Source organism: Trachymyrmex cornetzi, unplaced genomic scaffold, assembly GCF_001594075.2.
Source record: "Trachymyrmex cornetzi isolate Tcor2-1 unplaced genomic scaffold, Tcor1.1 scaffold21, whole genome shotgun sequence".
NCBI lineage: Eukaryota > Metazoa > Arthropoda > Insecta > Hymenoptera > Formicidae > Trachymyrmex > Trachymyrmex cornetzi.
In genome coordinates this window covers 1,186,871-1,211,574 of record NW_017296741.1, presented here as the reverse complement: position 1 = coordinate 1,211,574, position 24,704 = coordinate 1,186,871, and the positions used below count along the sequence as shown (strand labels likewise).

At 34.1% G+C, this 24,704-nt stretch overlaps 1 protein-coding gene across 8 annotated transcripts; it reads left to right on the top strand.

Moving 5' to 3' along the window:
• The first annotated feature begins 90 nt into the window (after positions 1 to 90).
• Srrm234 (Serine-arginine repetitive matrix 2/3/4) lies at positions 91 to 18,459 on the top strand. Of its 8 annotated transcripts, none has more exons than XM_018505643.1 (11): positions 91 to 276; positions 400 to 639; positions 2,030 to 2,271; positions 3,040 to 3,144; positions 9,192 to 9,494; positions 11,461 to 11,586; positions 11,848 to 11,926; positions 13,497 to 13,552; positions 13,751 to 15,781; positions 15,877 to 16,050; positions 17,871 to 18,458. In XM_018505643.1, the coding sequence occupies exons 3-11, from the start codon at positions 2,042 to 2,044 to the stop codon at positions 18,019 to 18,021; spliced, it is 3,255 nt and encodes a 1,084-aa protein (XP_018361145.1). In that variant the 5' UTR covers positions 91 to 276; positions 400 to 639; positions 2,030 to 2,041; the 3' UTR covers positions 18,022 to 18,458. The 8 variants fall into 8 exon arrangements, with proteins under 8 accessions (XP_018361145.1, XP_018361144.1, XP_018361143.1 ...); XM_018505642.1 differs by having other exon boundaries at positions 400 to 669; XM_018505641.1 differs by lacking the exon at positions 400 to 639 and having other exon boundaries at positions 2,033 to 2,271.
• Positions 18,460 to 24,704: the final 6,245 nt, after the last annotated feature.

The window sequence follows — 24,704 nt, the reverse complement described above, 5'->3', positions numbered from 1 at the left end:
TTGTTTAAAAAGGAGGATTGAGCGATATATAAAATGTACCTTAATAGCTTCTCATCTATGGTAATCCCGAAGATTGACGGAAATTACCGAGGAAGACCGAAAGCAGCCGAAAATGGCCGAAAGTCGCAACGGTCCAGAAGGGCGCTCGCTTCGTGCGCGAAGGTTCATCGTCTGTTCTCTTCTCTGAATCTCTCGTCCCGTTTTCGCATCGTTGTTCTCGGGCGGCGATAAGTCGCCGATCCGCGGGAACGTGATCAACTTCTCTGGCGAGCACAGGTAAAATAAATCTCCGAGCAGGCAGTGACAGGAGTATCGAAATTTCGTTCGAACGAACAAGATTTGCGCAGCGCCGCGTAGCCGGATCGATAATTGATTACTGTGTGCATTATTCTAACCTAGGTACCTGTGAATCTGTTGGATTATTAAATTCTTGCGCGCACATATATATGTATGTATATATATATACAGCGCACGTATCTGTGTCATCGGGTGACCCGATATTGCGATAACATCGGCGTCCGAGACGTGGAAATGAATGTGACTTAGTTGGTCGGACGCTGTGTTCTTTTCTTTCCTTCTCGCAACAGTACAAGCCTGAGTGATTTACCTGCTGGTGGACAATCGATTTCAAAGTGGCTCGTAAATAGTATCCATATGCTAAACGATCACGTAAATGTGGTTTAAAGATTTACGATTGACATAACGTTTGACATAATTATGCCTAACGATTTGTGTACTAATGTTTGTTCCTTGTAACTGAACTGTTTGCATTGTTCTTTCTTTTTTTCTATGCAATTTCTAATTATATATTCATTTTAAGTGCAGAAAATACAATGTAGTGCAGCTACAAAGAACATCTTGGAGTGTAATTTTTATTTCTCTGTTTATTTTTCTTGAATTTTTTTATGTTTGATATTTCTGAACAATGTGTGTTATAATCTTACAGAACAATTACTATGGCTGCATTCCATTATTCCCTGTGAGTACTGAAAAAAAGCAAAATCGCAGTAGTGATCATTTGATGTAACAAACAAGTTAAAAAAATTTTGAAAAAAGTGGAGCTTTTATCTCCGAGAAAGCTGGAGCTACTGGATCTTTTGGTTTAATTTAACTTATATGGAGTCCTATTCTGTATACATGTACCAATAATTGTCAGCGTTACATTATGTTACATCGTATAACTTTTTTACCATATAAAATATCTAAGCAACGACATAATGATACCAACAACTATCAGTAGACATTTACAGAATAGAGTCTATGATATCTTGCCTTTGTAGGAAAACAATTTTGGAGAAGAAGAAGAAATAATGAAAATCTATAAATATATGCAATATGTGAACTACAGATTTTCAGTACTCAGTGAATGATCGAACACAGCCTATGTAAGCAATCAGGTAAATTTAAAACATTCAAAGAGATTAATTGTTGCAGAATATAAAAATACTTTTGGTATGAGATGTTTTTATTTTTGTATACTTTCTTTGATTTGAATCCAGGAATAATTACCTGATTTGTTTTTAAACAAATGTGTTTGTAAACAATCACTTGGGATGTTTTTGTACTTCAATTAAAATCGTTATTATTAATAATATATTATACATTGTTAATTCTAGATTATTGATAGTTTTCTGATTTATTTGAGAACATTATAGATATGGATTTAATCACAATTTTCTGAAAAAAAGTAGAAATCAAACAAATATTAAACAGAATAAGTAGCTTATTATGGTAATATTTCTAAAAAAAAAAAGATTTTAATTAATATAACATTTTTTTATTGTAAATTTTTGATGGAGTTACATATTTAAAAGTTCATAAAAAAATAGTTTGAAAGATAAAAAAATATGTTAAGTAATAGTTATATAAACAATATTTTACAATTATATTTTTTCGTCACTGAGGTATATCCCAGGCGACTGTTCCCGGTTTAATTTCAATTTCTCTGCAGTTTGATACTATTTTATAACTATATATTTGGTTTCTTCATTTCCTAACTGAAACGCGTCTGTTGATTTTTGATTCGCAGAAGTGAGACAAAATGTACAATGGCATTGGACTTCAAACTCCACGTGGTTCTGGCACCAATGGGCACGTTCAAAGGAATTGGGCCATCGTGCGAAAAAACAAGGATAAAGTCACTTACAAGATGGAAGAATCCAAAGCCGATCAATTGAATAAACAACCAAACAAGGAAATCTTAGACCATGTCAGAAAGAGAAAAGTTGAGGTCAAGTGTGCGGAGTTGGCTGATATTCTAGAAGATCAAGGGTAGATATCCATAAATCCACTCTATTTTTGTTATATTTTGAACTTTAAAAGCTTTTGAATTTATAAATTACATCAGGATACAATTTGTCATTTTTGTTTTTTAATAATTGGAAGTATTTTACTAATAATATTAAAATTTGCAACAGTATATAACAGTATTATAACTATTTTAATTATTATAATTGTTTTAAGATCTCAAATGAAAAAAATAATTATCAATAATTACCGGTACAGTTTGAATCTTTGTTCCTAACAGAATTTTAGATGAATGTATTATCTTCGAACTATATGTTGAAGCCAAAGGAGGGCAAAGCAAATCCTATTAAGTTTATAATCTCATTTAAGTTCGAAAGTAAAAAAGCTGCTTAGGAATTAAATCGACAATATGCTTATGACCTAAATATATAATATAATATGAATACAATGTAAATAACATAGAATATGATTGAATATAAAATTATATACATTAATTATATGTGGAAAATAATAAATATATAATATAATATAATTATTAAACAATTTGCAAAAATAATTTTAATAATAGATAAGCAAATTGGAATAGAGATGACATCATTCTTCTCGTAAAAAAGTTTTATGATATCACAACCTACGCTTATCTAACCGCACTGTTAGCCTTGAGAATTGCTTTATGTATTTTTTAATAATAGATTTGTTGTTAAAGTTAATACAAAAATGTAGAATTATAAAAACAGATTCACAGATTGAGAATTGATATAATTTTGTCTTTTTTTTTGCTGTGAATTACAGATATACGAACGAGGAAATAGAGAACAAGGTAGAACAATACAGATCAGTGTTAATAGGTGGCGATATTAAGTCATCCACGCCGCAAGATGAATTTGGCCGAGTTAAGTAAGTACATTTTACTTAGCCTTCTTTTAAATTAGCACGAACGAAGGACTTTTAATATCAAGTAATAATATTTAAAAAATAATGGGTATATAGGTATATGAGTCAATTAACTGACTTTTATACGCCCTTTATTTTCTTTATAGCCTTTTTTCCTAATTTTTCTTTAGATTAAAATATGATTACAAAGATATGTAACGAAATAAATTAGTTGAGCCATAATATAATAATTCAGAATAAATTAATTAGATAATTAGACTATAGTAATCATATATACAACTCAATCATATTAATTGGAATAATACGCAGTAAATAAAAAATTAGAGTTAAAATAAATATATCTAATTATTTTTTATAAATTAAATATATATATTTATAATATATATATATGTGTGTGTGATATTAATTAAAAAATGTATCAATAGCCGTAGATAATGGAGATTACATTAAATTATACAATTTTAAATTTATATAATTTTATTAACTGAAAAGAGATTGGTGTAAAAAACGCGATAGCACTTTATTTTTGAAGTGTACGGAATTCTAAGGGGAAAGCTTTCCTTTTCATATTGATTTCTGTCAGCCAAATCCAGGATAATCCTGACGGCGAGCAGATACTATATGCGAAACGACGTATATGACGTTAAAGGTGTCTGAGCTTCTTCTTGAGATTTCTCTACCACAGCTTTATTCTATCTCCGCTGAAGGAAAGCTTTTACAAATGCAACATCATATCGCAAGAAAATATATTTACGTGCTTTCTGAAAATCCTTATTCGAGAGACGTTCAGAAGGTTTACGATGTCTTTTAGATATTCTAGTTATTTTTTATAGCTGTAACTTAAATTTGATTGGGTGTACAATTTTTCATATAAATTAAATATGACAAATATAATAAAGAATTAATTTTAAGACCATATAAAAGAAATTGTAACATATTTAAAAATTAAATATTTTCTGTTTTAACGCATATAAAAAGTTAGTATTTAGAAAGAAACTAAAGTTTTCGAAAATATAAAAAACATTTTCAAGAAATGCAATGGAATAAAAATTCAACATTGTATTATCTTAATAATACATTGACTTGTATTTTTATCTTAAGTTAGAAATATTAATTACGAGAAACACACAGATAAAATAAAAAATTATTATTATTATTGACATTATTAATCAGTATGTTAAATCAGAGCGGTATCGCTTTTTTTCGAAAAGATATATTTGATTATTTAATGTTCAAGATTTATTATCTTATATGTAATAACGGAGAAGAAAACATTCTGCGGAAAGATATACAATCAATAATTTTTGTAAACGCAAATTACGATTATTATCATTACTGACGATGATTAATTCAATATTTTGTTTCATTTTTGCTAGCAAAATATTGAGATTGAGAAAAATATCAGAGTTATAGTTTTATGTTAGATACGAAATAACTCGAGAGGGCGGGGACGCATTCCGTGGCAATCTCGGTAGGATCGGTGGAGGACAGGGTGGGTATTATACTCGCGATATCGACGTACCCCATAGCGCCGGCGCCAAGAGGGTAAGAGATGATGAGGGGGGTACACCCGGGCGGAGGAGGACGAGAAGTAGGAGAAAGAGGGAACGCAGCATCTCGCTCTCGGCAGCCAGCTTTTTCCGGCGCCTCAGTGCGAGGATGGACCGGCGTCACGACGCAGCCAGTGGACGCGTCGTCGTGTGTCGTCGTCGACGGATGGTGCATCGAGGGTTGGATTAATTTGGGGTGACACCGGGTGACCCCGCCGGAAAAGGAACATGTGACGCGACGCGACGCACGAACCCGCGGACAAATCACAAAAGTCTTCCATTAGCTTAATTTAATCTAATAGCGTGGTTACTATCCCGCTCTTCTATGTCGTTCCTAAGTGCTAAGTTTCGAGTTAGAGTATACATCGCGAAGTAGGGTTTAAGTCTAGCGTTAAAGTTTCACGGGAGCAAGCGACGATTTGCGTCGTTCAAACTTATAGAAGATATCGTAGTTGAATGTGATAACCGAGCGAAAGAAATATGCGAGGAAGATCGCACAATTTTCGAATGCATACAAATACGAAAAATATCATCTATTATATATTTATTACATGGTCCAGTGATGAGTGAAAGAAATCTGTAAGATTTACTTAGAAGAATGATACCATTTCACTGGAACGAATTGTAACGCAGATACATACAGAAAATAACGAATATCGAATGTTGGAGTGATCTTCTGAGTGAGAAGAAAACTTCAAAGAATTATATTGCTCGTACACATTTTATTAGGCTAATTCATAATATAAATATACGTGGAGAAGATATCATATATTAATGAAACATATTATATTAGTTAAGCATTGAATGTTAAACATTAATTGAAATGATCTCAGAAGAAGTCTCTAACAAGAGATTTATCAGATGAAACGGTTTATTAATAAAGAAGATCAATATTTGCAATTCAGAAATCTGAATTTTTACACTGTATGTCGAGATATATATGATATAAAAATAATTCGACTGTCTTAATTGGAAAAAAAGAGAGGACAAGGAAAAATTCATTTATCTAGAAAAGAAAAAAGGAAGCTCAAATTTCTCAACCGTTTTTATAAAAAAAAGATCTTATGTGACGATCTTTCTCACACGCATCTTCTCGCAATTTTCACTTTATCAAAAACAACTTCATCAAAAGAAATGAAATATATCTTCGTGTGTCTCCATTTAGAAGAAATATAAAAAGTTTTTCTACGAAATCCATGTGTCTCCAAAACATCGACTGCGACAAGTCGATGGTACATTGTTAAGGAAAACGTCTTGCTTCAGTCTGATAGAAAAAAGAAGCACGGCGATAATAGTGTGCCTGATCTGAAGTCTTCCTCAACTCTGTTAGAATGCATACAACAACGTCTTCAATGCGAGGATTTACGTATTACTATATATTCTTCCACGATCGTATGGAGTAAGGAAAAAGGGTATCCAATAACCCAAATAACGTAACAATAATTCTAATCAAATAATATCATAAGATTTATAGACAATGATAATTTATTCCTGATAATGATAGGAAGTTATGAGCGTAATAATAAATGATTATAATACCATAAAACGTAATAATAAGAAATAAAAATATAAGTATAAGGAATATATGAAGTAAAAATAACATTGATAATATTGTGAAACGTTCGGGAACACTCGGATATGGGATGATGAGAGTCGCTTGAAAAATATCAAAGTGGAACGACGCATAAGGAAAGAGAGAGACGGAACTCGTTATTGTAATCATCGTTGTCGTCGCTGTATGATTGTTCTAGCTAGAAAAGCCGGGACAACGCGTACAAAAGACGCGACGACGGCAACTGGGAAGGGAGAGAGCTATTACCTCTGCTCGTGATTTTCTCTTTGTACCTCCTCTTCACCCTTTCTATTTTCTTCGTGAAAGGATTAAGCGTCGTAGAGCTACTTGTGCAACGTGGACCAACCGACGGAGCATCTGGAATTCAATTAGCAACCTAACATTACCTTGTCAATATTCTTCGCTATCTCCTTTATTTTAGGTGATAGAATAAAAAACGGTTGAAAAACGAAACACGCGGTAACACTCGAGATAATTATTGACCATTAAAACTGGAAGAAGATAGAAGCCGAAGAGAAATTAGAGATTATTCGTAACCACTGCACAATCAGCGATTGTTCTATACAATCAGAAATACGTTTTTCATGAGAAATTAATCAATTATTCCACACTACTGTATCAAGCACAAAAGAGAACAATTTTATTTCTAAAAATAAAAAAGAGGATAATATCTACTAATATTTTTATCTACGATCAGAAATAATGCTATGAGCAGAAGACGATAAAATCCTAGAAAAGATCTTTAGACTTGAAACTGAATCGATTATTAGAAGAGACCAACGATCGTTTTGCGCTACAAGTTGCGTCAAGAAAAATTTCTCGAAGGAAAGGATCTCGAAGGAGAAATTCTTATTCGTTATTGCGTCCGAATTTTGAGGAATGGTAATGTCGGCGACTGTGTCACCGGCGAAACCCGCGCGTGGACGTGGCCCGGCTGACGGCCGGGCCTTCTTCGAGACGCTGTGGCGAGGCGGCAATTTCCTGCTAGATCGGCAAAAGGTGCTGAAGCGCTCGCGCAAACGCAAATTGCACTATGCGGCAGCCAATAACGGCAAGAGGAAGCAGCAGCAGCAACTGCTGCAGATGCAGCGTCAACACTGCTGTTGTTGCCAGCGCATTCAGCTGCACCTGCTCGCCGAACGGCGAAGCAACATACGCTCCGTCGTCAGGTGAATCCCTTTGTCAGCTTTCAGCTCAATCTTAAGACTGTACACTGGAGTTGTCTTTGCCCGAGCTTTTTTTATCTTGTTAATGTAAAATGTAGAAATAAAAAGGGTATTTAAATCTTCTACCAGTTATATAACAATAATTACGATTTCAGAGACTAAATAACCAAATCGTCACTCGTTTTTAATCGTCTCATAAATATAAAGTTACTTTTCAAGTTCCCGGTGTACAGTTTACATTTTAATAGTACAGTTAGCAAGATTAAGATAGAATGCATAGAATATCCTCGATTATTAAATCATTTTTTTCTTTCCAAAACTATGTTACTGTGTAAATTATGTAAGAGTAAGTAATTTTGACTGAATTTCACAAGAGGAGATATATAACGAAAAACCCTAAAATCTCGAGCTGATCTTATGTGAAGTTTATTTTAACAGAATCATAATTTAAAGTTTAATCTTATGAAAATATGAAACCTTTCGATAATCACGGGAAATCTTTCTGAGATGAAGGAATGGCTCCTTAGTTTATTTTCGCTCTTTGGGTTTGATTTGTTCGTGGCGATCGACTCGGCGTAAGTCGCCGATGGCAATTGTACAGCGCAAAGGGGATGCCAGAAAAGAGAACAGCTGGATTGTATTGATCCGCTGGGTTCCGGCGCCGTGCGTGCAGGCGCGCAGGGGTGGCTCTCGCCCCGGCTCAACCCCGGTTCACCGCTTTTCACCGTCGCAGGAAAAGTAAAGAGAGAAAGAGAGAGGGACAAGGAGAGTGGGAGAGAGAAGAGAGACTCGCGCGATTCTGCCCCTGCTTGCCATTCTAGTCGTCCCACAGAGTGTTATATCATTAGCATCGCGACGCCCGTTAAGGACGACACCGATTGACACTGTTTTTTGTGGCTGTGTACAGGGTGCTCCTCCGAGTCTAGACTTTTCTAGCTCTTCGGGGCTTCGAAGAAGTAATCATTGTTTTTAAAAGGATGACGGTGAAGATTTCGACGCGGTACGCTATCTCGATCATTTTTCGTCCAGGACTTCGCGACTGTATTATCGTGAACTATCGAGTGTGCCTTATAGATTGTCTCGATTGTAAAGATAATGTAGTGGGGCAATGTTTCGAAAATAAGGCATCGACATTTAAATATATGTGAATTGATTAAATATGATTAAATTATTGATTTGCATTCACGTTCTTCCTGTGCATGCGACATGATTTGTAATTCGATCAACTCAAACATAAGACCGCGTCTAAGATCACGATTCTGTTGTGTTGAGTTAACAGATATGATTCTGTAGTTTCTATAATTTTATTTATAAAATATGTTTAATATCTTAAAAATGTGAAGCTACTAATTGGGTGTATGAAATTTGATTATTTATTCTGACTGCTAGAGACATTCGTTTATGATTGACGATTTAATAATTGGTGTTGAGCCATCAGCCTTAAGATATTTAATCACAGTGGCAAGTTAAATGAAAGCTGTGAAAACAGGATGCACTTTCTGTGAGGATTTCGTAAATGTAAAACCGGTCATTGCCGATCATTATTACATATAATTACACATCAATAATTGTAATTTGTCAATGATTAGGATGGAGCTTGCTTTTCAAGGGTGGGCTTGTACATTCGTGAAAACTATTAATAACTGTAATAGTTTCTGAAAACTAATTAATGGCTGTATATATGATTTATTTACCACTGGAAATTGTGTAGTATTTAACATTCTTCCTATTCGTGGAAACTAACAAAGTTTGTGTTTCCAGTGTACGAGAGACACATCAGATCGCCGAGGCGCAGCAGGAGAAGAATGCGAAGCTTCGCGAAGCGTTCGGCATCTCCGAATTCTTCGTGGAAGGCAGTAGCCTAGACCCAGAGCGGCACGCGCGCGAAGCGGAGGCGCGAGCTGCCGCCGCCGCCGCGAGCAAAGTCTACGAGCTGGTGCGTACACCGAGCCCGACGCCGCCACCAGTACCGGAAACGATCGTCACGACCGCTGAGAAGAAGAAGCGGAAGCGTTCCGGCAGCGCGGGCAAAAAGAAGAAGACCAAGAAGCACAAACGGGAAAGGTACAGCATAATGTAAACGGTGCGCGCACGGCTCCATGGAGGCTGGATTCGATTCCACCGTGACTTTTCTTTTTCTCTTTCTTTCTCTCTTTCTTTCTCTTGCTTCCGTTTTAAGTATCGACTCAGAGTAAGATGCGAATCGAGGCTCCAAGACCGCACACCCGGCCCCGTCACACACTTCCGGAACACCCCAGAAAAGAAAAAAAGAACTCGACCAAGATCCGAGTAGAAAGTCTCCTCTCTTTCTCTCTTTCTCTTCCTATGTCGGTTAATTGAGACTGTTCGTTTTGCAAACGTTCGTACTCTATCTTTTTCTCTCTCTTTTGCTTTTTTTACGCGTTAGCTGGATTTACAGAACTGTAAACTCATGACTCACCACCTACTGTCTCATATCCCGTACACCTTTCTCTGTTTCAAACAGAACTGAGGAGGACTGAGTGCCTACCCAGTAGGCGCAGTAGGTAAGTGTGGTCGTCGCGATTCATTTGAAAAAAAAAAAATAAAAAGAAAGAAACTCTTCGCGCGCGAAGAAAGTTTAACGTCGTGCGTCGTATAAAAAGCGTGATTAGAATATCGTTACCGTTATGGGATTTTTTCTGGGAGATTGTCTCTCACGCGATTAGATATCTCCCTGTGGGGTAAATGTTTGTTACGTTTCGTTTTTTCGGCCAAACTATTAAAAAAAACGTGTATTTTGTAATTTGAAATTATATATAAATTACTTTTTAAAAATACACTCTTTAATCCTTTTAAAAAGTATGAAAATAATTTATGTTAGATACTAATAAAATGTCGGAATGTTATTCAATTTGGAAAAATATTAGTATTAGAAATGTTAATAATTATAATACAGAGATGTGTCATTTTCTTCAATTTAATAAATGACGGGCAAACATTTACCGGGGATGATAAAATAATAAAGACACAGGTTTTCACAATAAACGCAGAGAACGTTAAAAAGTAGAGAAAATTGCGCAGAAATGAAAATAAACGTAAACAGAAAACGAGAATCATACATTTCTATCTCTCTGTTGTTGTTTATCGATGAAGCTTGTTGTTAATGTCATCTCTCTATTTTTTTCTGACAAGTCCGTCCTTATCGATGGTTATCAAGGTAATGCTAATCCCATATTTATATCAATACTCCTCATTATGTATTATATATATATTTCGTATACTTGTCTTCCGTAAATCTTCGTTGAAAGATGTGGTTTTTCGTGGTTATGGGTTGTGCAACCTGAGGTCGGAGAAACTCCTCGGGAATTTCGGAAATGAGTACAAAACCAGATCTTTCAAAGTGAGCTATTATGTAGTCGGTTTGTTAGCTATATCATACGAGATTATACGCGATATTGTGAACAATCTCACTTTTATACGCATCATTATACTTTATTTTCCCTTGTTATTGCATACACTTCAGAATGAATATTGTGATGCAAGATTCATTTATGGAGTACTTTCGAAATAATTGGACGAACTTCAGAAATGAAAGAGGAAAGTTCATATCAGTATACTACATTGATGTGAACTTCTATTTTATTTTACTGCGAGATATTTGAATGTTGGTCTAAATTATTTTGAAAGTACTTTGCATAGATCGCTGGCTTTTATTTAAAATCGAGTTATTTCTCAATGTGTTAAAGAAAGAATTAAAATTGAAATGTTGCTCTTAATCAGAGTGGAATATATTTCCAAACTTTATTGCGGGCAGTTAAGTTCTTAAAGCGGATAGCTTGTGTATATTGTACGTTGATATATCGATAGAATGGAGAATTGTTTTTCACGTACACCGATACGTTGTATACTACAGCTTTCTTTATATATTGTCAGCACAAAGGTATGCACTTGTCGACAGGAAGACGCCCACTGCAAGAGTTATATAAGACTAAATATCGTTTGACAAAACTAAAAAAGATGCTATCGCCTCGAAACTCTTGTAACGATTATTCAATCTCCGATTTCATAGATCCGAATCTCCCAAGTCTGGCAAGAAGAAAGAAAAATCCAAGAAGAAAAAGAAGGAGAGAAAGCATAAAAAGACCGAGGCCACGTCGTCCGACAGCGACTCCAGTGAGGATTCTGATGATAGCAAGTAATGACGATAATCAATTTTATCTATTAAATATTGTAATAATCATAGTTCTTTATGCTGATAATTCTTATAAAATAAAATGAAAGCATTTTCTATCGCACAATGTTTCAAAAATTTGTTAATTTAACTTATTTTTATAAAAAAGAGGGAAATGATGTTAAACAATTTATTTTAGTATAAGATTATTTAATTGACATTGATTATAAAATATTTATACATAAGTTACACGGTTAAAGTAAATAATAAATGGACATTACGTAGCTCATCTGAGGCCGAATCGAAGAAGAAGAAGAAAAAGAAAAAGAAAAAGCTCAAAGTCGAGGGAAAGGACAAGCATGAGGTACGCACGATGCTTTGAATAAAATTAAACATACATTCCCGTCTCTTTCTATCTCTGTTCTCTATCTTTACATATATATTTATATATACTTCGGCACGTGAAAGTAGGTGCATGACAACGTCTCTAGTTTTGGTTTGTTTCTTCTCAATTTGTTCGATTGACGCTGGGTGATCATTATTGTTATCCAATTTCTTGAATTTGCCACTGTCTCGAAAAGGATAGCATGATCGTTTCCTTCTCCTTGCTGATCCCCTCCGGTTCGCTTGTTATTTTGCGTACATACGATTTTTCATCTGATTTCCAGTTTTTTGACAGTTCATTATTTCAAAGTATAAATCTCAGTATTGTTTGTAATTATTCAGCGCCATTTGACAGGAGACATTCCCTGAGTGAGTACCAGATATGCCGCTACTCAATGTATTTCTAATTTTGTGAATTCATATGTACTCGTGTACTTTTGAATATTACGAATTTTACTATTGTGTATAAAAGCCTCTCTATTTCTCACTCGTTGTATGTCGAGCACTATTACACATTTATTGCGGAAGATTGAACTCGGAGACTGCTTGTTTTGGGTATTGGAATGTATTCTTGTGAAAGAGAATTGTCACGATTAAAAAGGGAAAGATTAAAGAAATAGAATAATAACATTTTGGATCTTTTAAGGCCAGTTGTTCCATCTTCAGATAAACTGTGTGGTAATTTATCTATTAGAATTTGGCTAAACAAAAGAATAAAAGGGTAAGAGCATAAAAGAGGAAGAAAGTAAGATAGTGAGCTAAAATTTACTGAATGGTGGAACAATCCAGTCTTATTCATGAAAATTGTCCAATTTAATATATATCCTGGAAAAGCGACTCGAAGTTGTTACTCTTTTTAAATTACATTCTTATGAATATAATTGTTATTTTATTGTATAATAAGCTTAAGTCTAAAAGTAATTTTAAAAAATTGATGATTACCTTAACATAATAATGGCTACGTTTACACCGTGCATTTAGGCCGCGGCCTATACAATAGATGTCCTTGTTTATCCCGTAGGTTAAACAAAGACACCTATCGTATAGGTCGCGGACTAAGCACACGGTGTAAACGTAGCCAACGATATCTCTTTACATATAGATTTAATTTATAACAATTATATAAATGTTTGTTTTATTATATCAAAGTCCTGAATAGTCCAAAACTTCTAAACTGATTTCATTACAATTACAATTTTTGTGGGAAAGAATTATAATTCTTTGCCCAATCTCTACTCTAGAAACCTGGACTTGTTTTTAAAACTGATTTATTATTATTTCGAGTTTCTTTCTTCGAGCTGTAGTTTTTTTCCAGATGCGCAGAAGTATATATCAACGAATAAGCAATTTTGTATTCTTATTTTTTATCATTATTTACTATAACTATTGATTAGAAGATTCGAAAGCAGACTCCGGAAAAATTTTTTTAAATAAACACGTTGTTCCTTTTTTGTTGCATTTTTTCATTGTACTCTTGATGAATGCATGATCTTGATGTTCACTAATTAGAATTAATAAACAATATTAATTCATATTGGATTTCCTTTTAGAAGAAGAAGACATCGACTAAACGGAAACGTCAGTCATCTGAAAGCTCCACGGATAGGTACGTTAATTGTTTTTCTTTTTTTTCAATTTCTATACGTACGATTGTTATTTTACGAATATTTGACAGAAGCTCGACAATTTTTGATAATTTTTCGTAATTCAATTTTTAGTAATTCATTTATTTACTTTAGTTATTATATTCACTTGTTCTCTTATTTAATCTCTGATTCGATGTGGATTGATCTTTCTCTTCCAGTTCTGTGGAAAGACCGAAAAAATCGGTGAAATATGAGAAAAACACCGTGGACAAGGCATCAAGGAATGAAGTTTCCGAGAGTGCTACGGCCTCGCGAGAACCACTTCCTCCTCGATCGATCCGATCACCAAAGCGAGAAGCATTGTCTCGAACAACAATATCTCGGAACGAGACTCCGCCACTACCGCCGTTGACCAGTAGTAAAACAAAGAAAGATTCGCCGAGAAAGAGTACGGCAGAAAAGCGGGACAAATCGCCGATGAACCACAATAGGAGCCCTGCTCCATCATCAAACAGGCGACACAAATCATCTTCCAGAAGCAGAGGCGATAGAGGCGACAGAAATGATAGAGACAGAGATAGAGACAGAGGGGGAAGAGAAGGAAGATCTCCCAGGAGGTACTCGAGGTCACGTCGTATGAGTCCGTCTCCCAAACGGAGACGAGGATATTCTAGATCGCCTAGGAGACATAGCAGGTATTCCATGTCCAGGAGTAGGAGTCGCTCCAAATACGATCGCTATGGATCTTCTCGTAGGAGACCCGTGTCTCCACCAGCGAGACGCAGAGAGACTGATTCTCGCCGAAGATCGCGCTCGGCAAGGCGACAGCAACGTCGACGATCCCGATCGCGCTCTACTTTGAGTTATTCACCGGTTAGAAAGAATCCAGAGCGTTACAAGGACATCCTAGAAGATCGAAAATCGCGACGAGATCAGAAAAAGAAAACTAAGAGCGATAAAGCGAAGTCGCGCTCGACATCAAGAAGCAGGAAAACACAACAGATAGCGATTGCACCCAGAGTGAGTCTGAGATCATCGAGCGAGGATGAAACCGATCTGGCCGACGATGAGCCCAGCAAACAGCAGCAAGAGGAAGACGAGGAAAGGAGGATTATAGAATTAAACACATTGAAACGATTGCAGAGTGGCTTGGCAGCAAAGGCACGAGAGACACTAGAGAAGAAGGTGATCAGTCCTACAAAAATCAAGATTGAGAGGCGGGAAGATGTGTTAGATATCGCTCTACCGAATGAACCACCGAAAACCGTAGCGCAAAATTCAATCATACCGATTCGAGACAGATCCACATCAAAGGAACCAGTTATACAGGCTCTTCCGATCATTCAGTCACCAGTATCTAGCAGGTCACCTTCGCCGGCTTTACCTCTCACCCGAGAAGAGGCAGCGATTAAAATCAGATCGCCGAGTGAGTCACCGCCGCCATTGCCTCAGCAATCTTTTGATAAAGTCGATTCCACGTCTCCTAGCGTGAAGACTAAAACAAATAGTCAGTTTTTGAGATCGCCAAGTTCCTCGGGCAAGAAAGACTCGCCGTCGATCGCGTCTTCGAAGAAAGATGTCTCGAAAAGAGAGTCGTCTTCTCGATCTCCTACCACGATGATATCCAGGGAGGATAACACGATAATAAAATTGCGTTCGCCGAGTGAATCACCGCCGCCTTTGCTGAACATGTCGTTAGCTAGAGTGAATCGTCACTCGAGATCGCCAAAGAAAAGTAAATCGTACTCTAGATCGGCATCGAGATCATGCACGAGATCACCGTCCGTTGTGGACAAAGTGAGGTCTTCCAGATCGCCGTCCGGAGACAAGAAGTCAAGGTCCCGTTCGCGAGGCAAGAAATCAGCATCACCTGAGCAACGATCGACTTCTAGATCAGCCTCCAGGGCAAAGAAATCGTCGCCCAAGACGAGAACGAAACAACAGCACTCACCCCGATCTAGATCTCGATCCTCGGCGGAGTCAAAGCGCTCGAGCGCGTCGAGATCGCCCTCGAGGTGCAAGAAGTCCGCTTCACGATCCAGAAGTAGAAATCGATCGTTGTCGAAGAGGAGGTCGCGCAGCCGTTCTTCCCTGTCAAAGAAATCTAGAAGCAGATCGCTATCGAAGAAGAGATCACATAGCCGTTCGCTGTCGAAGAAATCCAAAAGTCGCTCGCGATCGGCGTCGAGAATCTCCAGGGACAAGGATAAACGTAGTCATACTAGGAGTAGCTCCCGTTCTTCTGTTAGGTAAGAACTTGTAATTCAGCGACTAATTCTAATAAAATTATACGAAATCAACAATTAGTAAAAAATATTTTGTGTCTCTCCCCTCTTTATATTAGCTCCAGGCACAGTCGAGCTAGAAGTTTTTCCAGCTCATCAAGATCATCGAGCAGTGTCTTCAGTCAATCCTCCCGCTCCACCTCCAGCAGCTCTGCCTCCAGTAGATCACGCTCACCGTCGATACCTCGACGTCATGGTTCACCTAGTTTTCTGGACAGACGGCGTATCACGAGGTAGGTATCGCGAAACTATGCATTGTATGTTATCGTAGTTTATACATACATATATACATATATTTACCATGCACTTTGTACGCGCGTGCTGGACTTCGTCCATCACTGTGTAATCGTAGACTTTTATTTATCAATTACACGTTTTCTTTAGTTCCCATTTCTTTTATTCTTAGAGTTTTGTTGTTATTATATACATATATTGTATCATTATATTATAATCGCTAAAAATGTTTAAGAAATAATTTTTAAGAACTGTTCAAAATTTGTTGAAAAAAATGTTAAACTTTTTTCGACGAAAAACGGACAATTTGCCAATACGATTAAAGATTTTGATTTTCGGTGTGCTAATATTGTATTTATTGTGTCCTACAGAGACAGATCAAAGGACAGGCATAGAAGATAAAGTTATGGCTTCGCACAGCATATTTATATATACTTATAACAGTAAAAAGTCTGACATATATATATATATATATATATATATAGACTTATATAAATAGAATTTTCCTTCTAAGTAGTTTAGAGACTTGCAATTAATATTTTTATCGCCAGGGATTAATATCCTCCGTATTGATTAAAAAGCTATCGTGTATTATCTTTTATTTATATTTAGGCGCAATGAACGTAATTATCTTGATATAATAATGGATTTTAATTCTGTAGTAATGAGTAAAAAGCATATGATTAACTTCTCTTAATTAATATCTAAATATTGTATGATGCACGTCGTTTAATAGCGTTTATATCTGGCGAATAAAAATGTTCTAATCAATGAATCCGACAATCAAAGTGTTAAATGGCGTATGTAGTATATAGTGACGGTTAATTACAATATAATTGCTTGATCGAGATCATTCAAATTACAAATGTAATAACGGAAGCAGGAAAGTTTCATGTAAATTATAACCAAATATTATCGTAATTACTAGCGATCATAATTATCAACAATTTCGCTCGTAAAATAATTTAGCGTTAATCTTTTATTTTGTATTTTTCAGATTTTTCATTTGTATAATCTTTATTTTTTTGCTAATTGTAACTTTATTTTCTTCTTTCTTTTTTTCTAATCAAATCACTTGTAATTGATTCACAAATACCATGTAGATATAGCATGCGTGTATGTTTTTCCTTTATAAATATTGTAAATTAAATTGTTGTCTCACACATGCAGTAGAAAATTCTTTTTATTTTATTGTCAATCGCTAAATAAAAGAAATTTACCGGTAAATTAATTTTTTTTCCGATTTATAATTTCTTAATTTTAAGTTTCTTAGTTAATATTTTTGCGGTTTCTGAGTGTTTTTCGCGCCACTGCGTTCTCCAAAGAAACGTTTCATACACAGGTAAGTTATCACATTTTTATTTTGCACGTTCTCATTTATCTGTAGCTTGCTTAATTAATTTATTTTTATCACGTCGCATGTGCTATTTGTTCCATTTTATCCACATAACAGTCGAACTTTTGTTATCGAGATATACATTAATTAATTATTAACGAATTAAAGAATAAAAATTATCTATTACTAATAATTATTTTTTAATTATCTAATTATTAACTGTTAAATTTAGATTATTAGTCTTAAATTTCTGCTAACGAGTAATAAGAATTTTATAATATATTACAATCGCTTACAACTATATTGTCGTCATTATCCCTAACTTTTATTGTTATTATTATACATAATTAACTTAATTTTCATCAATACATAAGATAACATAATGAAAAATAGTTTACCATTTACCGTTCTTTTAACATTTGTAAATAACATGCATTGTTTATTAAGAAAATATCGTTATATACTAACGGACTTTCCTTTTAGTGCGAGGAAACGTCCGATCCCGTATCATCGACCAACCCCGACACCGCCCTCATCGCCGAGTAGTTCCGAGAGCAGTAGACACAGTAATTGGTCCAGTGCGAGTCATCGATCCAGCTGCTCCGCGAGTCGTAGTCCGTCTTACACGCGTTGAGAATTGAGAAAAACGCATATGTGAATTCCCAGTGAGAATCGACGTTCCTTCGTACACTAGACTCGCAGCGACGTAGCTCGATCCTTTATGATTTAAAGGAAACCACCGTGTCCAGCTAATTGATTCCCAAGATATTATCAATTTAGACATTTAAATATATATTTGAAGATATATTAATTTAGAGAATTATAATTGTAAATATTAATTTAAAAATGAAAATTTAGGTCATAGAGGGTCGAGGAATGTTCTAGAGAGAAGAAGTTTAGTAATGTCTGTTAAGTTTTTTGCGAAAAGAGAGATTCGAAAATAAATGGGAGCATGTTACATTAATTCTTATGAAACTAAGTAAATGATCTTTGTTAGCAATAATTTCGAGTCATTAATGGTTTTCGTGATATTCATTCGACAAATTTCACGAAGAATAATACCATCTTCATACTTTTTTTTTATTTTGAGACGTTTTGTATATAAACTACACGATATCAATTAATTCAAATAACACTAATCTAAAGAACTTTGAAAGATTGAGTCGACTTTTAGATACTTTTATGTTAGTAGGAAAAGAGATTGTTCATATTAACTTTATGAATTTAAAATAATGATTTTTGCAATCAGAATCTAAAAATGCAAAGGCAGCTGTTGATTTATTTGATATTTTATTTAAATAGTATTTATTTAATTTCTTTTTTAATTTAATTAAAATTAATTTCGAATGGAAATCCCATTCGGAGCATAGTTGAAAATTTACATATGCATTTTTTTAATGATTAAACAGGATATTAATTAACTGGGTTATAAAATTTATAAAAAGAAACAGCAAATCTCGGTTATAATAATAATATCACTTATTCTACAATTTTATTGGAAAAGAAGATACAAAATATCAATTTTAGATTTCGAATTTTTTTATTCGAATTACAGTGCAATTTTGCAGTTATTGTTGACTGGAGGATTATCGTGGAGAAAAATGGATATCAATGTAGAATTTAATGTATTATACTCTCTTTCTCTATCTCTTTATCTAGTCAAACAGACTTATATTAACATGGTGCAGTAACTTCATTTTCCTATAACTTCTAGCAGAGGTTTTCACTTAATTTAAAACGAATATTCAAATGCGAAAAGAAATGCGTACATATGCAAGACAAGTCAAGAGGATATTTTAATAATAGATACGAGAATTTTCTTTCTCTCTAAAAAATGAAATTTTTATAAAACGTTCGTCTATCTTTCTTCTCTTCTTCTTACGTTATATTTCTGGCCTGTGTTACACTCTCATATGCTTGTGGTGCGCACGCTGATTATTCAATTACCACAAGCACATGGGACCTACAGTTTTAATGCCGGTTCCGAACGGCGGATTTTTCGAGAGTATTTCTGTGAGTAAGGATTCTCTCGGAAGACCTTTTCCGAGAGAAGACACGAGCGTAAATATTTTGGTTTCTACCAGGATCAAACCCGGGACCTCTGGCATAATAGACCAGTTCACTGTCTGCCATGCCACGCTCGCGCTCTCGTCTATCTCTAAAACTGTTTCTATTGCGAATTTTTGTTAAATTACCTATGTATTTTTTCAATTATTTATTAATTCTTATATAAGCAATAACCGAAAAAAAAGATTTGATCTTGTGTTCATTACTTATTGTATCGTAATTTCCTCATATAATATAGCAGTTTAGGCGTTTAATTTGTACTTTTTATGTATAAATTACGCTAAATCATAAATTCTTAAACACCAATGAATCTTGTGGATTCAATATATGTATTCATAATTTCTTTCTAGTGCAATGTTATTAATTTTATTCGTTCAATTGTATATAGGTATGATTTTGTAAAATTTTACATTCTCTTAAATAGTTTAAATCCTCTTTAAATAAATACATAAATTATTTATATATATATAAAATTTAGCAATTTTTAAATTTATTATTTATATGTATGTATATGATGTATTTATTTATCTTTTTGTTCGATAAAGTAGTCTTAGGTTTAACGACCGTGATAACACTGCGGCTCTTTTACATGCAATATTCGCAACTTGGAATAAAATATTCTAGTCACAGGAAGATAATTTCTCGTGAGGGCTCCAGCAATTGGGCTAGGCAGCAACGTACCAAAAAGACATAATTAGAATATTAGTCGCGATGCGCGATTACGCGAAGTTAAGCTTCGAAGATATATGTATAGGGTTAAAGAAGAATCATATTTGGAAAGTCTACATTGTTTACGACTTTGACAGAGAAACTACGTAGTGCTAACTCTCACTCATACTCATAACGACTGATTTCTTTCTAACGAGAAATTCCCGACCGCTCATATCGAGTCATTGAGTATGAAATGTATTTTTTGTGTTCAGCATATCTGAAGATAAATATTTGATTTTTCATCTTTTCCATTCTTCTAAACTTTATATTTGAATGAGATTGAGAACTCTGATATCTCGTTCTGAAAAATATGAAAAAAATTTTTTCATTTTATTACTAACGTATTCTATTCACATACTTGAAAATTACATTTCATGTGCAATGATAGCTCGATTAACGCTATTGAACTCCACATTAATGTAGTTCAGATACATTTTACAATTTTGCCAGTGCAATGATTGTGATTGCTCCCTTCCTGAGATTCGTTTTCGCGTATAATATGTATAATATATATATTCGAATATACAGCGAAATTATGGGAATGTTAAAAGGATATATAAACTCGGAAATAATATCTTTCGCACATTGTTGTTATTCTGATTTCTTAAATCGTCAACATCTTCGAAATAATAAATTCTGTGTCAGAAACGACGTGCGAAGAAATCATTTTCAAAATTCGAATTTCTACTTTCAAAAGGCAGAACGCCCTGATCTATTCGTCAGTTCGTTATTGAGAATTCATGAACTAACTGATTCTTGAACCTGTGTGTGTGATATCTGTACTCATTTATGATTTACAGCCAACGAATGTTACTGTCTCGTTAAAATGAAAAAAAATTCGGATATTATATCTGTAATATACTCTGTATTGTTGTTGTGTGATTAAATCGAAAATCTCAAACATACGCAACATTTTGTTTCTGAAAACTTTATTCCATATCTCGAGAAAAATATAAAAAATTGTAAAATTATTGAATATGTGATTATGTGATTGATATATTAAGATTCTAATATTAATAGACAATTAAAATCAAATAAAAATTATAAGTAAATAAACATCGATATTCAATAAGCTCGGTAACGGAAAAGGAAATGACATAACAAAAGAATAGTTATATAAGAATAATATACAAATAAATAAAAAAAAGTATGTAGTTTGCATGTAACTCCTTATATTCTTATTTATATCCTGATATCTATTAAAATAATGTCGATTATATTTATATTTATACGAAACCAATCAAATTGATCATCAAGACTCTCAATAAGACATTAAAAAAAATAGTTACTCTCAAGTTTTTAATATTGTCTATAAATAATTTTAATATCAGAAAAAAGAATGATATAAATTATAAAAGATATAAAAAGTAAAAAAAATAAACTACAACATAAAACAAAAAAATTTCAATTTATATTTTATATTGTGTTCTCACATGTTACGGTCTAAAATAAGATTCTTATTGTTTATATTACGTCGCCTGAAAGAAGGACGTTTCTTTACATATACCGATTATCGCAAGGAATATTACTATAAGGCCTCGGTAATCTAAAAGCTTAGGACGCTCGTACGGAATACAAGAGATCTGGGTTCGGTTCCTGTTTGTATTCGAGGTATTTTTCGCAATTTTATTTACAGTTTTTCAACACATTGACATCTTTCTATAATATGATGCCTGATTGTGCATCAAATTATTAAGAATTGCTTGTCAATTTAATTATTAATTCGTGATATTATTACAGTAATTTAATTGCGTTTATAAGTCCGGAAAATCAATTGTGCAGTTTAAAAGACTACAAACATGATATATATGCATGTACATATGTAGTATATAATATATAATTCACATTGAATTGTTTAAGCATTACCCATACAGCACCGATAGTTGCAGAGAACTTTCAGTAAGGTTTCAAAATCATTTCGACCTTTCACATTTCATGTGTAACAATTCTGAAAGAATTTTGTAATATGTCACATGAAATGTTGCAACAGTAATATTTCTGAAATTGTTCATATGAACATAATTTTACAAAACTTTCAGTTGAGTTATCTCTATAACATTTCATATAAAATCGTTTTAGCAAACCTTTCAGTTAAGTTATTTCTGAAATCTTTCATATGCAACAAATTACATATCTCCACCGACAAAGAGCTTCGGCGAAGAACATTTACTCGTAAATAAGAATCACCTAAGCGAAAATATAAGAAGCGCAGCATTTCGCCTGTAAAGTGAATCCCAAATTTGGGCTCCAAAATGAAAGCATATGAAGTGTTTTTCAAAGTAAAATTTTATAATGCGTTTTTTTATAGCACTTGAATAATAGTACATTTAATATCAAAAAGAAGTAGCCCACCCATACAACAGAAATATTTCAGAAAGATGTCAGAAATGTTGCGAAATCTTCTGCAAGATTTTTGAAAGATCTCTGAAAGGTCAAAATGTCCGCGATTCTTCCACACGAAATCTTCCAGAAATATATAAAGGGCCTTTCAGAAAGATTTAAGAAATACATTTGAAACCATTTCGCATATATTGCACAAAGGTTGCAGATATATTTCAGACCTTTCAGACATATTTCTGGAAGATTTCATGTGGAAGAATCGCAGACGTTTTGACCTTTCAGAGATCTTTCAAAGATCTTGCAGAAATATTTCGCAACATTTTTTAAATGTTTCGCTTTTTTAGTTGAAACATTTCTTAGATCTTTCTGAAATATTTCTGTGCTGTATGAGTAAATTGTTGTGTAATACGTTTGCGACAAAAGCATCGCGTTATAGATATACTATCCTTAGGAAAAAGTGTTTCAATATACTGAATAGTTAATCAATATATTGGAACACTTTTTCTTAAGGGTATTTGCAATAATTTTTAAGAAAATAAAGTTGAAAATGAGTACATTTTTTAATCCCTTTTTTTCTCTTACTTTTTAGTATATTACCATTCACGATTTCCCTATAATCCCTAGAAAATGGTATGTCTTAGATAATTTTTAATATAGTTACAGTTAATCATTATTGTAACAAAGGACCCTGTCATAATCTTATGAAATTTGAGTTTTGGTAAAATTGACTGAAATTTTGATGTTGTAGCTTTTTCCTGTGAAGTTGGCTCCCTAAATTAACAGTAATAAATAATTTATTAAGAGATTGTATAATGTGAATACACAATAAGTAAAAAATAAATAACGTTTAAAGCTGGATCTTAAGTGATTTTAAATTTTAATATCATTTAATTTAAGTGCTTTTAAATTTTAATATCATAAATAATTAAAACTAAATAAAAATTACATGTAAATAAATGTTGATATTCTATTAATAAACTCAGTATCAAAAAAGGAAATGATATAATAAGAGAATAGTTATAAAATAATATCAATTATATTTATATATTACACCCTTCTAAAGTGTATTAAATATAATAAATTGGTATATTTTGTACATTTCTTAGACCAACATCAACAAATATAACAATGGAATATATTATTCGCATAATATTACTTCACTTTGTACAATTAAGAGTGCCGTTAGTACTTACCAGGTATGTAAATATGAAACCGGAATTTTTTAATAGAAAATACACGTTTATTGCATGAAAATGATAAGAAATATTTTATTCGAAGTATTACCCATCGCTAGCTATACATTTTTTCCACCTTTCTGACAACTTGTGGATGCCACGCCAAAAAAAACCTGTTGCTTTTTTGAGCCAAACCAGTCATCTAGCCATTTTCATACATCTTCGTAAGAAGTGAAGCGCTGCTGAGCAAGTGCGTGTCCCATCGATGCAAATAAGTAGTAATCGGACGGAGCCAAGTCTGGTGAGTAAGCCGCATGCGAAAGTATTTCCCAACCAAACGCCTCAATCGTTTCCTTGACCAGTTTTGCTGGGTGTGATGGTGCATTATCATAAAGTAAAATCACTTTGTGTTGCCTTTTTTAATATTCTGGTTGTTTTTCACGCAAAGCTTGATTCAAATTGATCATTTGTTGTCGATAGCGTTCAGTATTAACGGTTTCGCCAGGTTTTAGCAGTTCATAATAGATCACACCTTTCTGATCCCACCAAACACGGAGCATTGTCTTCCGCCCATAGCGATTTGGCCTTGCAGTCGATGTCGATGGTTCGCCTGGAGTACCCATGATCTTTTACCCTTAGGATTCTCAAAATATATCCACTTTTCATCGCCAGTCACAATTCGATGGAGAAATGACTTTCTTTTGTACCTGGCGAGGGGTGGCATCCAGTTGGACACGGCTCAATTGGACACGAGCCACTCACAGCGCTTGAGACTCCAAAGCTCCTAAGCACCGGTCGCTGTGATTGGTGGTGTCCAATCGAGACGTGGTCAATTGGGATCACCCCCTGGCGAGCAGTATTTCGCAAGTGGTTTTTCGGTTTTTCTGATATCTTTCATTCAGTTCATGTGGAACCCATTTTCCCATCTTCTGGATCTTTCCTATGGATTTCAAACGTATGAAGACGGCTTCTCGTGTCACATTCAATTGATCCGCGAGTTGCTGTTGAGTTTGAGCGTCATCCT

What these genes read in the sequence shown, in the direction of transcription:
- Srrm234 (XM_018505641.1), top strand. Translation starts at nt 2,042, where the DNA reads ATGTACAATGGCATTGGACTTCAAACTCCACGTGGTTCTGGCACCAAT. An exon ending in GATATTCTAGAAGATCAAGG is followed by an intron (nt 2,272 to 3,039) that starts GTAGATATCCAT and finishes TGTGAATTACAG; the next exon opens with ATATACGAACGAGGAAATAG. An exon ending in AGGGAAAGGACAAGCATGAG is followed by an intron (nt 11,927 to 13,496) that starts GTACGCACGATG and finishes ATTTCCTTTTAG; the next exon opens with AAGAAGAAGACATCGACTAA.